Source organism: Zosterops lateralis (assembly GCF_965231275.1).
Source record: "Zosterops lateralis genome assembly, chromosome: 1".
Lineage (NCBI taxonomy): Eukaryota > Metazoa > Chordata > Aves > Passeriformes > Zosteropidae > Zosterops > Zosterops lateralis.
The window spans coordinates 56,808,304-56,825,669 of NC_139762.1; the positions used below are offsets into that span (position 1 = coordinate 56,808,304).

The 17,366-nt window shown below is 40.3% G+C and overlaps 1 protein-coding gene and 1 long non-coding RNA gene across 7 annotated transcripts in view; one reads left to right on the top strand and one right to left on the bottom strand.

Moving 5' to 3' along the window:
• The window catches only part of GOLGA4 (golgin A4), a 71,954-nt gene extending 65,169 nt beyond the window's left edge, over positions 1 to 6,785 (bottom strand). For 3 of the 6 annotated variants that reach the window (XM_083864810.1, XM_083864814.1, XM_083864812.1), the window contains exons 1-2: positions 6,549 to 6,785; positions 838 to 933 (exon numbers count right to left, since the gene is read on the bottom strand). In XM_083864810.1, coding sequence (XP_083720936.1) covers positions 838 to 933; positions 6,549 to 6,635 — 183 coding nt within the window. In that variant the 5' untranslated portion in view covers positions 6,636 to 6,785. Of the gene's footprint in view, positions 1 to 837; positions 934 to 5,521; positions 5,658 to 6,548 lie in introns of those variants that run through there. The other 3 variants (XM_083864813.1, XM_083864811.1, XM_083864815.1) reach the window with 2 other exon arrangements.
• Positions 6,786 to 7,431: 646 nt separating this feature from the next.
• Positions 7,432 to 16,944, top strand: LOC310906651. The gene is made up of 4 exons (XR_014589460.1): positions 7,432 to 8,345; positions 8,988 to 9,033; positions 15,462 to 15,520; positions 16,796 to 16,944. It is a non-coding gene; the product is annotated as an uncharacterized lncRNA (long non-coding RNA).
• The last annotated feature ends 422 nt before the right edge of the window (positions 16,945 to 17,366 follow it).

Here is a 17,366-nt window from a genome sequence, read left to right on the forward strand (position 1 = left end):
TTTATGGCAAAACAAAGCAACTGAATTTTCTGACTAGCACACTACATTTCCTCTGAAAAAGTTCACAGAATAACAGAAGCATCCTGCTTTATGCTACCAGCCTATGTCCATGCTCACTAAGTCAGGGAAATGTTTTGTTTATTTGTATTTGTTGCCTTTTTTTAAATCAAGACACTTCAAAAGAGCCGTAGTGCTTAATAACCAACAAGGTAAGTGCAGATTATCTTGTTTGCTTTATTATGCAAGTAAAGGTTACCTATCATCCTAATAATGATTTTAATGATACTTTATGACTGATAATTTAGACTCAGTTTGGTTTGGTTTTGTTTTTTTGTAGGGGGGGCGGTACCAGGGGCTGGGCTCGTTTTTAGTTTGGGGGCAGGGGAGAGAGGAAGTGAGGTGGGGGAAAATAACTTTGAGTTTGATACTTATTAGTGGCATTGTTAGAAACAATCACAAACGCTCTGTATAAACCTTTTGGATCATCCACCTCAAATGACCTGGATTCACCTAGCTTTTCAACCAAAAGTGGGACAAAAATGAAGTTAGACTCTCTGAAAGTATCCTCTGTCCCACTACCCCACTGAGTTCAGTTCAGGAGTAAGATTTTTAAGACCTCAAGACTAAAAATGTTTCCTAACCCAAGGGTTAATCACTACAGTTTAAATATCTGTTTTATTACTATTAAACACTTTGGTATTTAACCTAAAAAGTAGAGTTTGATATCTATAAATACACAGAAAATAGTGAGATTGAGAAATTTTTAAAAAATGCAATAAAGGACATAGAGTCAGATATTTTTAAAGCTGAAACAGAGAAAAACAGTTCTCAACTGACCTCTTTGTCTGGTGTTAAAGTGCCTTCATCATTCTGATCTGTAAATGAAGTTGTCCTGATTCTGTTGCCAGTTGATGGAAGGGATTTGGAAGAGACCTACAGAGAGATAATGTTTATCAACAAGTAGTACTATTAACTCCAGAACTAATTATTCTGTATCATAATTTACTTCAAGAATTACTAACTATATCATCCCAGTAAAGCCTAGCCTAGATCTTTTTAAAGAAAACAACTGCCTGTGACAAATTCTACCTTACTTCAAAGTCCCCAGAGTAAAATGTGTCATACATCAGCCACAAGAACAAGCAACAAAATGGGTTATTTTGGTTATTTCTGACTATGGTCCTCTTAGACCATATTCAAAAAGCAAGCCTCCTAATATATTGGGAACATATTACAGATGCTTAAGGTTTAAAAGTTTAATGATTGACAGGGATTCCAGCATTTACAAGTGGAACAGAATCTGATCAAGAAGTTAGAAAATTAACACGAAAAAATACACCAAAACATTTATGTTAAATTTATAATATATACAAAATTTAATCTAAACAATAAAAAAGGCACAAGAAAAATGCTATATTTTCTGATGTCAATATGTACTTGTTGTTCCTATCAGAATTAAACATCTATTCACAGAAATTTTACAACTTCATTCAAACTGAGGTTCTAAAAAAAGCCACCCCAACTCAAACAAACTACCTTGCCAGCCTCATAATTCTAACTTCAAATATAAAATTTCAGTATAAATGTAATGAGTAGTAAAGTCTCAGCAAGCAGATCTATATAAAAGAAAGTAGCTAGCAAGATTTCTCTTTAGGTATTTCAAGAGGCTGGAAGGATTGTGGACTCAAAGTATTCCAGGCATGTGGCAGGGGGAAGAGGAAGGTCAAGCCTTGCTTTGATGAGGTGATGCCCTGCTGCACACATCCCATTCCTCTGGACCTATCCCAGTCGTGCAGTGGCTGCCAATAATTGGCACACCAGAGGAAATGTGTCACACTTCACCCCTGGAGCCCCAGTCCAGGCCCAGAGTGACAGAAGCTCCACCTGGGGGAAGGGCCCAGGAGTACTTAATACAGGATATATGGAAAGCACATGCAAGTTTTGACCCTACCTCCTTCTGACATTTCTATCAGCTGAACACTGCTGGAAACAGGAGTGGTAGCTATATTTGTTCTTTTCCATATCAAAATTATTCTAAAATCAGACATAGTTACAGGTCTGACAAGGTAGACCAATGTCCCAACTTGAAAATACTACTGAAAAGTCAAACAGCTTACCTTATACCAAATAGCTATTCATCATGAAAACTTTATGTACTGCTGAAAACAATCACACCAAAGCATTCATAGCATTTGTAAAAAAACCCCAATCTATTCATGCTGACAGCCTACTCCTCTTTTATTCCTACCCTCAATCTAATGCCAGGGTTTAAAAGAAAACAATTTGGAAATCAATTTCCTTCTGTTTGATGAGGGACAGAAACATTCAAGGACTTTTTGTCATAGCTTAGAAGCAGTATGAACATATCTCTTCACGCTGCCCTCAACAGTTCCACAGTTCTCACTGCTGATTTAGACTTCTTGTCAATTTACAGTCATTTCAGTGGCACTAAGCTTTGCAGCATAAATATTCATTGATCTTATGCAAAAACAGAAAGATCTTAAACAGGATAGAATAGTAAAATTGGAAGGGATCAACTGCCTGACCAGCTCAGGGCTGACCAAAGTTAAATCATGGCTTTAAGGGCACTGTCCAAATGCCTCTTCAGCACTGACAGGCATTGACCACCTCTTCCAGAAGCCTATTCCAGGTTTTGGCCACCCTCTGGGTAAAACAGTGTTTCCTCATGTTAAGTCCAAACCTCCCACAACAGACACAGTTTGAGTTATTATTCTGGCACTGTGTACCAGGGAGAAGAGCTCAGCACTTCCCTCTCTACTTCTCCTCCTCAGGAAGCTGTAGGCAGCAGTGAGGTCACTCCTCCTCTCCAAACCAGACAAGACCCAGTGCCTTCAGCTGCTCCCCAGGGCACATTCCTGCCAGCCCCTTCCCCTGCTTTGCTGCCCATCTCAGGACATGTTCAAGTACCTTCACATCCTTTTTCAATGGTGGGGCCCAGAACTGCTCACAGTCCTCAAGGTGAGGCTGCACCAGTGCTGAATTCAGCAGGATAATCACCTCTCTTGGCTGGCTGGTGATGCTGTGTGTGATGCCTCCCAGGATGAGATTTGTCCCCTTGGCTGTCAGGGGACACACAGCTGATCCCATTGAACTTCCTGCCCACCAGCACTCCCAAACCCCTTTCTGCAGGGCTGCTGTCCAGCCACTTCTCTCCCAGTTCAGACTCCTGTCTGGCATTAATCCATCCAAGGTGCAGAATCCAGCATTTGGTTGGTCTTGCTCAGCTTTATGTCACTGGTGATGACTCAATACTCCAGTCAATCCAGATCCCTCTGCAAGCCTTGTCCCATGGGAGAGCCAGCAGCACTTCCCAGTTTGGTATCATCACCTACCTGTGCATTCAACTGCAGCCTTCAGATCACTGATAAAGAGACTGAACTGAGCTGCCTCTAGAACTGAGCCCTGAGGAACACACTGGTCACCAGCCAGGTGTCCTGTTTGCTGCAACAATTTCAGCCCTGGTATTCAACCAATTCTTCACCCAGTGCACTGCATTCCTGCTCATCCCACTGTTGGAAAACTTGTCTAGAAGAATGCTGGGAAGTACCAAAAGCCTTTATAAAACCCAGAAAACTTCATCCACCACGTTCCCATTATCTACCAGGCAGGTGAACTCAGTGCAGAAGGTTTCTTAAACAGGACTCTCCCTTTGTAAACCCACACTGACTGTGTCTGATGACTGCACTGTTCTTTAAATGTCTTTCAACCGCATCCAGTATGATCTTCTTAATAATTTTTCCAGGTCCTGAGACAACTCTGTAGTTTCCTATGTACTCCCTCATGCCCCTCCTGTAACCTGGAATAACATTGGCTAGTTTCCAGTGAGCAGAGATCTCCCCAGATTCCCAGGATGATTGAGTGGGGCCCTACCATAACACCAGCTAGCGCCTTTAGTACCCTGGGTTGAATCCCATGAACCCATGAACATTCACTCAACTGACCTAATCAGTCTCTTAAAATTTCAGTGTTCACAAATGGAAACTCAGTGTTCCTGCAGTAATGGTCCTCTGATTCAGGACCAGGCAGCCCAAAGGCTGCCAGTACTATTAAAGAGTGAGGCAAAAAAAGTGCTGACTGTCTCCATTTTTCCTTCATTCCTATTTGTCAGATGACAATTTCAATTGTCGGGACGTGTATCAATTCAAGACATCTGTAATTGCAATAGCACTTTTTTCCTCCCTGTCAGCAGCCAGAAAGAGTTCCTCAGAGTGTAAGGGGCAGGTAGGTACTCTCAATCTGACAGACACCATCAGTCAGCTAACCATTCATATGAAAGAGAAAGGCCTACAAACACCTCCTTAGAAAAAAGTGCTACACTCGAGACATTTTACCTCCAGATTTACCCTGGTCTTAAGTTAGTCAATTTAGTCTTGGACACTATAAATCAAAGTACAAATGTGAAGTTCTAGGTCTCAAAGTAGGGGATGGGAGTGGAGCAGAGAGGGCATAGAGCACAGTGAGTGAACCCTCTCTACAACAGGGCGTAGGAAAGGAAAGAGCAAAAACTAATGCAAACACGAGTTTCATAAACTAAGAAATGGCAAGTTAGGAAAATTTGGTCTGAAAATGTTTTGACAGGAAGTAATGCATTTTAAGGATCTGAATTACTAAATGCAAAGGAAAAAAGCATATCTTACACTTTTTGCAAGACTACAGTATATTTTATAAGCCTCAAAACCTCCCTTCTTCCTCTTTCACAAAATCTGTTTTCAAATGAGATGCAAGAAAAGACAAATCTATTTTACTTCTAAGATCAAACTTAACTATTTCCCCCTGGTGTTACTTGAGAGCAACTGAAGAGTAAGAAACATAACAAGACAACTATTTTACATGAAAATAAAAATACGTTGTAATTTTTGGCTTCTGCCTTTCCATTTATGTCAACCCATGCTTGAGTTACACGATCTGCTCTGTCCATAGTACAGCAGACTTGGTCTATAGACGAGGTGTAATTTATCATAAGCTCTCACAACAGGTTTCAGGGTATTTGTCTATATTAATTTTTCAAGAGCCAGATAAAGACCTAAGTATATTACACTGTTGGGTGCATATATATGTATGTAAGCCTATGAATGATTTTCAGCAAGCACCAATTCTTGAACACATGCACAAAGTATCCTCAGCTAAGTGGATTACAATACCCTGAACTAAGTGGATTAAAATACTGTGTGAAAGGTATCATAATTCAGCTGCTGCATATTGAAAACAATAAGCTCTGCAGCTCAATGTCTTTTACACTGCACTGAAAGTTCACCACATATGGCAATTAAGACAGCACTCTAAACTGCAACTAGCAAAAATATACTTCACTAGCTAGAAGTTCACTAACTTACCTCTATTTCACAAACGAGTGATTCAAAGAATAGAACATACCTGCCATCAGTTTTGAAACCACGGTCTAATATTGAGACTATGCAGCAACAAATCTCCCAGTGGTTCAAATCACACTCAGATCAAGCCCAGGCAACTAATCACCTATTTGTGAAATTAACTATATTACCTGTCTGTAGCTTAACATTCACAGGATTCAGAGTTTAAATCAGTTTTTATACTTTTAGATTCCAAGATACACAGGATACTTAACCTAGCAATGAGACACAGGCAAACATTATCAGCAGACTTTGCCAATAGGAAGTTAACTTGCTGAAGTCTTTCCACACAAAATTTGCAAAGAGAGAGTTTGTTCTGATTTGACACATGCATGAAATCGTCACAATATTTTTTTGGCCACTTCTGCTTACTCTGCACATATGTCCTATCTAGTGTGTATTATTATTACTTAAAAACAGCCTTTTCTAGAATACATTTATAATAACTTGGCAAAAGTACTTGCAAGAGGAAAATGGACAATTAAATTATGACTAGAACAAATAAATAAACGCTCTGTTCTCTTCTTTATACTATATTCTCAATTAATCTACAGCTTAGAAAAATGCAAGAATAAGCTTGAGGTAAGTAAAGCAGTCCTTTAAAAGATGTTAACAGAAGGGATGAACAGAATTGAAAGAACAAACATTAAGATGAGAGGAAAGGATAACTAGGGAACTCAATGCCGGACTGTTATTCGGTGCACCTGAAAGTATCATCACTTTAAATGCTAAGAAAGAAATCGCATTCTGTTTCATTCAGTTTGATGTTCAAGCAAGATATGGTTTTACATTTCTCCACAAGGCAGCGTTTGTAAAGTGCCCATAACGAAGCACGGTCTCTGGCAGGAGGCGGATCGCTAACACCAAACTTAGCTGACGAAGTTCCAGCGGCGCCGCCCGGCACTGACAGCGACCCGGGCAGCGACTCCCGCCCCCGGAGCCCCCGGAGCCCTGGGCCGGCCCGGCCTGCGCGGCGCGACCCCCCGGCGGTGACAGGGCCGGTCCGACCCACCGCGTGGCGCCAAGGCCTCCCGGGCGAGGCGCGGCCCTGCCCCGCCGGGCGAAAGGCGGTGACAAGCCCCCAGCGGCCCGGCGGACACGGCTCCCGGCGGACACGGCCCCGGCGGACACGGCTCCCGGCGGGCCCTGCCCCGTTACCTGCGGCGGGAGGGAGCCCGCGCGTCCTCCCGCTCCGCGCGGCAGCACCTGCTCCTCGCTGATCTTCTGCTTCAGCTTCTTGAACATGGTGGAGGCAGGAGGGAGAAGGAGATGAGGAGAGTCCGGGCCGGCCGGGCAGGCGCTCAGGGGGCGGCGGGACCGATCTCCCCTGGGCCGGCCCCGGAGCCGCCGCCGCTCCGCCCCGGACGCCCCTCCGCGGGCACTGCCACCGCGGCCGCACGGTGCGCCTGCGCCGCCAACGTGGAGACGGGCGCTGCGGCCGGCACGGTGCGCGGCGAGGCACAAAATTCCACACGCGATGCCCGCCGCTGCTCCTCCCACCGCGCGGGCGGAGGGGCGGCCGGAGCGCCCGGGCCCGGCCAGGATCCGGCGGGAGGAGCCGCGCTGCCCGCCCGCCCCAGATACAGCTTCCCCGGCGGGCAGGAGCGCCCGTGCCGTCCTGGGAATGGAGCCAGTGGGAGGGTGATCCTTCTGCCCGGAGGGAGGAATAACAGAACGGGAAAAGCTTCGCCTTTCCGCCGCCGCGGCCATTGGATTCCGTACCTTAAACCCCGGCACGGAGACCCTTGATTTGCCAGAGTGCCGACCCTGAGGGCCTGTAACCCTCCCGTTAGAGTCCTCCTGGATCGATCACCCACGGACAGCTGTCCTTTAGCTGCTGCAGACATGGAAAACTCACACGCTAGCAGGATCTCGTCCAGTGCTGGAAATCCAAAAAAGTTGGTGCAGCAGCATCTTTGCTTGCTGGGGAAAGGGAGAACAAATCGGGATTCTATAGCCGGGCAAACCGACAAGCACAAGCACACAAACCAGAAGAGGAGAGTGTCTGCCTCTCTCTGCACTGTCTGCAGCACTCGCCAGGGCACGTTTGCAGGGAAGTATCTCTTGTGCTGAGCACTGTCCTGTAGGGATTTCTGCAAGTCTGCCGGAGGGTCGCGCATGAACCTGCAGATTTTCTGGCTAAAGCTCCCTCAGCACCTCTTCCCCTCACCGGGCTTGTGCTCAACATCCTTCCCCAGATCCCTTTTACCTTCTCTGCATCACGCTCCAGCCCCTCCACTGCTTTCTGCTTCACAGTGGCAAGGACTGTTCTCTCTGCAAACCAGAGCATTTAGCGGTTTAGAGCTCTGACATGGCAAAGTAGCAAAGAGCCAGCAAGGCTTTTGCTTTTGCTGCTGCAGAAATGGAAAACTCAAATTCTAGCAGGATCTCATCCAGTGCTGGAAAAAGCAAAAAAGTTGGTGCAGCAGCATCTTTGCTTGGGGGAAAAAGAGAGACCAAATGGGGCTTCTGTAGCCGAGCAAACCGACAAGCACAAGCACACAAACCAGAAGAGGCGAGTGCTACCTCCTGCACTGTCTGCAGCACTCGGCTGCAGCAAGGGCATGCTTGGCAGAGAAACAGCCTCATGTTCGGCACGAACTCCTGAAATGTCTAAGTCATTTGAGGGGGAAAGAGTGGATATGAAATGATTTTTATATTTGTTGTTATGCTGACTAAAAAAATAATCAAGATACATCTACAGCAAAAATAAACTGCTGGTTTTCCTTGGTTTTTTGCTACATTTTTAAACAAAAGTATTTTTTAGCAATCTGTTCATTTGTAGATAAACTGTGACTGGTAGTGACCATTTTGTTTGTGTTCCTGTTAAGACTACTATGCATACTTCAGATGTTGGCAGTGACTTGCACATTCTCCTTATTTTTGGTGAGAAGAACTGTTGACTTCAAACACCTTCAAAAAAGTTAATCCAAACCTACAAGCTGTAATATCCAGGTAAGTATCTTGAAGATTTGTCAGGTATCTTTTCTATAGGCTGAAACAGAGGTATAGAGAAAGTGTTGCCAGAACTTAAAGGGCAAAACCATCTGGATAGCAGTCCATGAGGAAATGAGATACAATGGGCAATGAAGTTTGTTGCATCCATGAATATAAAGTTTATATATTATAAATATATTTCTAAAATATAAAATTTTCTACTTCAGTGAGGTAGCTTCTGTTTCCTCTAAATATGACATGCAGCAGCATGGAGGTGAAATTCAGAGATTATCAAGTGGGAGGAGCATTGCCTGATGAATGCTTTGGGAAACCCTTTTACAGCCTTCAGTAACCTAATAAATCCATGACCTTCTCATAACTATCTTCTCTATTACAAATGCTAGCTCATTTTCTCTTTTTCTGTTGAGATTACTTTTCTGATTTAAACCTAAGTCACTAGATGTAGTATGTGAATTTGTGGACAGACGCATAATTAAAAGGTCATTAGCTCCTGTACCTATCAAATAGAAAAGCACAGCTTTTTGAATTCATTCATAAAATGTATACAACACAAAAGAGAGTTCTGTATTATTTCCTTGGAAAATTTAAAGCTTGAAATGGTATGTTCTGAGTGTTTCTCATGTACAGATGTTTCTGTAGGCTAAAGGCTATGTGGAAGAGAACAAATTTGAGACTAGAAACTATGGTAAGTTATTTTTTCCTACACTAAATTCATAGTTACTACAGAAAATGGTAAGGGGATTTATTAGTTCAAACTCTGATAATGGGTCGTAATAAAACTAATCTGGTAATCATATGATAATTGGATATTTTCTAGGGCACTTTTTTACTACAGCAAGGTCTTTTGTTGTGCAAATTTCAAGGTACTTAATCACCTGTTCTTCACAGGAGGTGCCTAACCTGGTTTTAGAAAGAGATGAAATAATATGAAATGATATGTATATATCATTTAAGCATATATAGATTTTTGACATTTAAAAAAATCAATGTCAATTTTTGTGCTTTTGAATTGGTGTCTTTTGTGATACATGGCTATGTGTCTAGTATTGCTCCAGAAATACAATGTGGCATCCCACATTAAGCAGCAGTATCCAAATTCTGAAGATATGTATGATAACTCTGCAAAATTCTAACATAAGCTTATTATTCCACCTGGATAGTATTTGACATTGAGGAACATTGGCAGTTAAAAATAAATAACAAGATCTGGTAATACAGTAGAAAAAGCTAAGAAGAAAGGAGCACTGATCATGTAACAGGAGTTACTCTCCAGAGCCTGCGTACAAACCACTGTTCTTTACCCACAGTTTATGGGATGTTGTATATGTTGCATTTCATAATAATTGCAGTTTCTACTCCTACTCATAAAATTCAAAATACTGTTGTTGATGTTAAAGTAGTCAGAGAGTGTATCACGCACAGTTGCACAGGTAATCAGTTTCAGTTCAGAAGTATTTTGATCTTTACTTCAACACAAAGGTTGCAAAACACAGTACATTACCTGACAGTGAAAATTGTGGCAACTCATTATACTTGCAACCTACAGAATGAGAAGTAGTTGTGCAAAGTGAATTCTTTATACTGCTGTGATTAGAACCCTTAAAGCTTTAATATAAATAAAAGGGATAATTGGAGCACTTTTCCAACCCGATCCAACGGCTACGTTTAGTTTTACATTTAGCTGTTGTGACTGACAACCACCACCAGACGGCACTCTTCTAGGAGATTATGCCTCTGCAGAGTCATTGTCAGTATTACAAATGCAAAACTATACCAACAATGAGAGTTTAACATCATTCAGGTCAGGGAAAAAACAAAACCCAAAGTTTCTATGTCAGCTGTATAATCCTTCTCTGTATAAAGTGTAGGTTAATCTAACTAAATTACTGGATATCTGTTATGTATAGGTAAAACCTTATGAGAGAAAAGACTTGTAAAACCAGGCCTTGTTACTTTGGCTAAGCTGACAGCTAGCCTGATAAGTTCCTGTGAAAAAAGAATTATAACCATGAGAATCAATTTGCATAACAATTTTTCTTGTGAGAAGATTGCCCGCATCTACAGGGAGAAAAATTCTACCTATGTGAAACATTCACTTCCCATGAGAAAAAAAATGTAAACATATCTAGAAAGAGAAAAGTTTGCTAGACATGTACACTAGCCATTACCAACCAATGAACTGAGTTTCAATGATTTGCTGACCAATGAGATTCAAACACGGTGCCTTCTGATAATCGTATAAATACGGGCTATGTGAATAAAGATTTGGCTATTCTGCACAAAGAAACAAGTGTCTTTGTCCATCTCTTTTGTGACAGATATCAAATACAAAATTTTTTTACCGTGTGCCTGAGTTCATAGCAAACTGTTGATGTTGTTTATTTGTGCATTCATATACTTACCTGTAATGCCCAGATATTGCCTTGGACTCAGTGCAAGTAAAACAGAGGAAAGAGGTTTGTTAATGAATTGAATAAAGATGGCGAGTGACATAAGGGAGAAGTCAGACTTGTGAGTGTGTTCAAAGTGCATGAGGCTATGAAAAGAGCAAGACCACTGTCTGAAAATGCTGAAAGGTTAAAGGCTGAAATTGTTCACACTCAGAAGACTAGACAAATTGAGTCACTTCAGAGAGAAAAAAAGAGCATTGCTGCTCTGCACCTTGGGAGGGAATAGAACCCGTCTGTTTTAATGGGAAAGTTGAGATCACATTTCATGCTGTATACCTGTCTTTTCAAAAGTACAAAGTGCAAGCTCAGCCACTAAAGACAAACTACTAAGAGCCACTGCAGTAAACTGGGTCACTTGAGACATCTTTTTTATATGAATGGGATCAAGATCAAGAGATCAAGAGATTTAAATTTGAGATTTGAAACTGAGTGGCATGATTTGATCTTGCAAGAATCTGACTTTCCTAAAACAAAAATCTTAATTTTATCACTACCTTGTTAAGTATTTCATTTCTGCTTTCTCTAGAGTGTCAAAACCTTTCTCTTAAATTCTATTTTACTTTAATTGTACCTCAAAAACTCTGAATACCATAAAAAGGGAGTCAATAATCTATAAACCAGTAACCAACAGTAATGCTAGTAATGAGTTTGATTTTAAATTAGTTAGCAGCAGATGCTCACTTGAGTACTTTCATCCTTATTTCTGTAATCACAATATAAATAAAAAAAACCCCAAACATTCCTCCCTTCTTCCAACCTCCCAGCCCACCCCCCCCCCCCCCCCCCGCCCCGCCACTTCTCCGATAAATCTATATGGGCAGGGACCTTGATCAAAAAAGACAAAATAACTTGCTCCTGAAGACAGAACTGCTTCACAGCAGAGGAATGGGCTGGTTTTTAAGGAGACCTAGGCTTTATTCCTAGATCTTCCAGTGTCCTGGTCACCCAAACGGGGAAAATTATTTTGCATCATAGTACTTCTATTGGTATTTTTATGAAGAACAGTGATCTTATCCAATTTCCTGCAAACACGTGGCTAGTTTTCCTCTTATCTTGCCCAGATGCTGATAGAAAGGTCTGTTTTATTTTGAAAGACCAAGGTGTCTACTAAGGAATGCAGGAGCCTGCCTTGGAATGGAAAATATGACCTCCTTCCCTTCGAATTACTATGATTTTGAAATTAAGGGGCTTTCAGGCAAAGATATGAAGAAAGGAATAACAGTTCTTTACTAGTATATATATGGATAACAAGGCAATGGTGGGAGTGACAACAAACAGAACCAGAAATGCAGTGACAGCCTTCTCTCAGCTGCGGGCACTTTGGTGTAGTTATGGTCACAGCCAGTAAGGGCACTGGTGGCTCCTGGCCAGACAGGGAGGTGCAATGATTCCCCCAAGGCTGCAGGATCAGCCATCCCTCTGATCCCAGTGCCCCCTCTGGATAGCAAGAAGAGCTGCAGCAGGGACTTCAGAAGCAGCAAGTTGGAATGGCAGGGACAAGCAAAGTCCCTGAGTAGCAGATGAGATGGAACAGAAACTCCACAGCTGTAGCTGAAACAGCAGGGAGATGTCCCTGCAGGGCACCACATCACTGGAGGTGCTGCACCCAGTAGAACATGGCTGAGAAAAGTCACTAACATTTTCCACCATCAAAATAAGCTGCTATTTTAAGGAGAATCAGGAAGTATTTTTCCCAATTATTGTATAATTTGATAGGTCATTAAGGAAAATGCTCATTTTCCTTCTATAGCATCAAATTTATGAAAGTGATGTATGCAGAATACAGAAAGTTACAATTTAGAAATAATTAGACTTTGCTGCATCAGAGTTTCTGGACTCTATGAAAGAGAACTGTTATGGTCCAGTTTTTTGAAGTTATTAGAAATGCTTCTGCCTGAATTAAGGTGCAAATGAGACTGTTAAAAATGACCCTATAATATTGGCTTTCACATTGTGTATTAGTTTTTACATATTGTTATTGATTGTAAGTATGGCGCAATTTATAACCCTTTTTGGTTGCTTGCTAATATAACCTAATTTTTATGTTAATGTATACATATTATAGCTCATAAAAATAATAGTGTGATGAATGTATTGTACTGTAAGCCTTGGCAAAATATAAAATGTTAAAATACTTCTATGTAACCGAGAGAAGTGTTTAAAGCAATTACGTTGTTTCTCACATCCACTGACTGACCTCTCTAAATGATAACTGTGACACAAACCAGAGCACTAGAGGACAATTAGAAAATACCATGTTAAATTTAAAGAAGACATACTAAACCCTTATCAGAGGATGTAAAACAACAATATGGAGACACACACAAAAAAAAATATTACTTGACACACAGGATGTCATGCAGATAAGCCATAATATGAAAAAAACAAACGAAGAATTCCCATAACATCAAACAGTTCACAAGAATGTTTGAATAATGTATGGACTCTATGAATATGCATGTACTCAGTAATGTAACAGCACTGTCTTAATGAACTTGCTTTCTCTTCAGCCATTTGCCAGGAACACCTCAGTGCTGGACTTTTGTCTCTTATTTTATCCCCTTATTAAACTTTAAAATTTTTGACATTTTATTCCATTTTTCACAGACTGTATGCCAAAGTCAATAGTATGGGTTTTATTTAATAATATAAGAGAGAGAGAGAAAGAAGAGAAAGAAGCAGAAAAGAGGTGGGGGACAGAAAGAAAGACAGTGATACAGGGAACTTATAACAAATTTAAAAAGATTGTAATTCGCTGTTTAATCAAGTGTGTTAAAAACAGATAGCCCTTCGCCATACAAAAACAGAACCTTGCCCATTTGTTTTAGACTGAAAAGCAGAAATCAGTGCTCAAAAAATATAAAAATTTGGATTTATAGTTTAGAATATGCCCAGGAGCCTTAGAGGACAGTGAGAGACCAAAATGGCCTGCACAAAAACTGGGTTCATCCAGCGGGACACCTGAGGAAGACAAGGTTACTTCATCCAGAGACCCCCTGCCCAAGACCACCAGGAGACAATGCGCAAACACAGACAACAAAAGCTGATTAACGTATGAAGAGAGAATAGGCAGGAATAGGTTCTGAATATGTATAGGTGACATTGAAACTTTTGTGAATATGTATAAGTGTATTTGAACAGGGCACTTGCTGTATTCTGTACTCATGTCTTTGGCAGAACCATTCCCCAGTGCATCAGGGGCAGAGTAAAGCACACCTACTTCATAACTTATGGTTGTGGAGTCTTTGTTCGGCTTCAGACAGATTAAAGAAAGTATCACCACTCCGTGGATCCCACCTATATACCGTTGATCCTTTCCAGCTGGTCTTCTGGGTGGTGAGAGTCCCCCCCAAAAAAGGACAGAATCCAATGGATTAATATCTGCTCAGGCCAGGTGGTAATGCCCAGGTACCTCTTCTAGGGGGGAGCGGTTTGACAGTTTCTTGCAGCAGACTCTGGATCTGTTGCATCCCTTTGCATCTCGTGCAGTCTTGTTGTGCAAGGCCTCAGGAATAAGTCTGGGGAGCATCTTGGTGGAGTTAAATGTCTTTTTTCATGTTGGTTCAGCTTCTCCAAGGTCTCAGGTTTGGGGTGCACCCGCCCAGCCAATTGCCCAAATGGACCAGAAAAAAAAAAGGCAAGCTGAAACAGTTCAAGAAAAAAAGAAAAACAAAACAAAACAACCCACAACAACAACAACCAAAAACAAATTTAAAAAAACTCACACCAACCAAAAACAAATGACAGAAATGAAAACCAAAGGCTGCTGAGAGGATTTGCTGGTAAAAAGTCTCCAGGCCAGGGTTAAAGAAAAATATCAAAACCTCCTTGCCTAAACTAGCAAAAGCTAATCTAGAAAAGGAAATGAAGTAACAATCCATGCCCCATCCGACCACACTGGTGTGGGAAGGGGGAGGGTGGGAGGAGAGGAGAGTTTGAACATCATTGGGGTTCTCAGGGGCTCCATCCCCTAGTTAATCTTAAAGCTACAGCAGTCATTTTCTGGGCATAAAGCAGATGATTAGGGAATAAAGTATCATCATAAAATCACCCCAAGACATTCTGCATCTTCTTACCATATCTCTTACCATGCCCTGTTTCAAATTAAATTAAAATTCTAATAACCAAACTGTTCTCTCTCAGACTTTGCTCACTTTGTCACTTTGATTCCACACTTCTTCCTCACACACTAAGTCTTTCCCTGCTTATACGGAAAAGGCCAGAGATACTGGGTTAAAAATCAGGTACAGCTCACAGAACAGTTATGTTTAATTGTTAATCTAAATTATACCATCTTGATTTATTGACATAAATTATTACTTATTGATGAGTTCACATACTAAAATGGAAAACATAAATTCTAAGTAGCAAAGTAACTGTTTTCCAACTATTCAAAATAAACTCTGATGGCCCTAAGTGAAGTATTGTAATGTTACATTTACATAAGAAAAAGAAACAGTATAAAAAAAAAAAAAACCCTTATCACTGCAAAACAGTGACAAGTCTTCACACAAGTATTTCCTCTGGTAATTTCCTTCAAATCACTTGAACTTTTTCCATGACTTTTGAAGGGGAAAGGGGTTTAACTTAAGGGTTAGAATTATACAGTTACATTTTTAATAAACCAAATATGAACACAAATTATTCTATTATGAAAAACTAGGCTGACCTCAACTTGTCCTGCAGCACCTGAAACTTCATTTGGAATAACACCTTTGAGAGGTAAGACAAAACAAATGCTTTGTTGATCAAGATTGTCTCACTATCAAATTTTATTCGGTATATTTGTGTCAGACAGAGGTCACTATCAGAAAGTTCAGCTCTAGAAAGATACTAGAAAGTTTACAAGTTTGTTTAATACTACAACATAGAGTAGCCAGGCATAAAATGAGTAAGACAACTGTATTTTATTACTCTATCTGGCTAAATTAAAGAATTTCAGGCAACTTCTTTTTATACTTCCATTACTGTCAAGCCTTTATGAAACCAGGAATCATATTGGGAGCTTCTCAATTCTGACTTAGCAGCAATTTGCATGCAGGCAGAAAAACTCAGAATTATGATGGAAGTCACTTCTCACTGAAGAATTTACAGTATGATTTCTACTCTGTGATTCTTTTCTATTAAATATGTGATAGTATTTCCTCACAGAAGTGCTACACTGAATTATTTACCAGAGATGAAGACCAGACATGCTCAGTCAGGGAGGCCTGCTGTGGCTTCTTGAGTCAAAATACACAGAGCTCATGGAAACACCAAGATGTAGTTCTGTCTCCTACCAGTAATGACTAGAATAGTCTTTGAATAGTCTTTGATTTACAAGTGTAAAGTGTCATTTATTGCTCTTCTATTATTCTACCTTATGCAGTTCATCCCTGTAACTATTCAAAATAGTTAGTATTGTTATTTCTATGTCATGTAATTCCCTAGACCTTTCTTCACCTCATTCTTCAATATAAAGTGCCACAATCCAAAGCACCAAAAAAATAATAAAAAAAAAATCTTGCAGTTGGTACACCAAGAGAAGAGAAAAAGATTTTTATTATGGTGAGAAAAACTGTTGTTAATAGTTAAAATTTCATGATTATACTATAAATATACACAGACAATCTTAAAAAAGGGGCATAACTTCCTTTTGGCTCTGTTCAGATACTGGAAGAAAGGTAACTCTTCACATGCTCTCATAATGCATTAACCAGCATCATGTATTATATAATTTCTCTTCAAACTGTATTCTAATGGTTGCACCGAAAATGTTTCATGCAGCATTTTCTCGTCTTCCTCCATGTACTAAAAATTGGTTTATTTAAGTTTATCTAACTAGGCACAATATGAAGTTTCATTCATTCATTAGTTTTATTATTCAAAGAATTTTTCTGGATATTTTGTTCTTTATAGTCTAGCCGTCCGGACTTTTACTAGTCCATTATGAATAAATAAGCAAATAACAAACTGCTTTCCTTCTTGCCTCTGTCAAAACCTTTTAATTTCTTACAGGTATGAACAATGTCAGAATGTCTCATTGGGTAATGTTATAAATAACTGCATAGTTGTTGGCTTTTGCTATTATGTATTGGCTTTTGCAAATTATGATTAATCACCACGATTTTGATATAGTACAGTTTGTAATCACTTTTAACTCCATTTGATAACAGCATAATTTGTAAGCTTTTTATGAAATAAAATCCATTAATGACAACTTTAATTTTACTTTTAGTTAGTGAAACTAATTTAATTTCTGCGGTCATGGAAGACTGTTGCTCTGTAAATTTAGTCTAACAATAACACTGGTCAAAGGTGAAGACTGCTTGAAGATAGAAATCCTGAAGGCATAGAAAACTGAAGTTTGCCTCCAATGTTTCCAGAGAATATGATTTTTAGGAGAAAAGGGAGAAGAGTGTAAATACTTAAGCAGCTTGATGACAGAAATAATGCTTCCTTTAAGAATGAGAAACTTGTCAAGCACATTAGTCAACAAAATATATTTGTAGTCTTTAAATAAGGTGACCTTAAAAAAGGCATCTTTTGTGCTTCTTTTCCTCTTGAAATTTTAAAAACCATATCAATG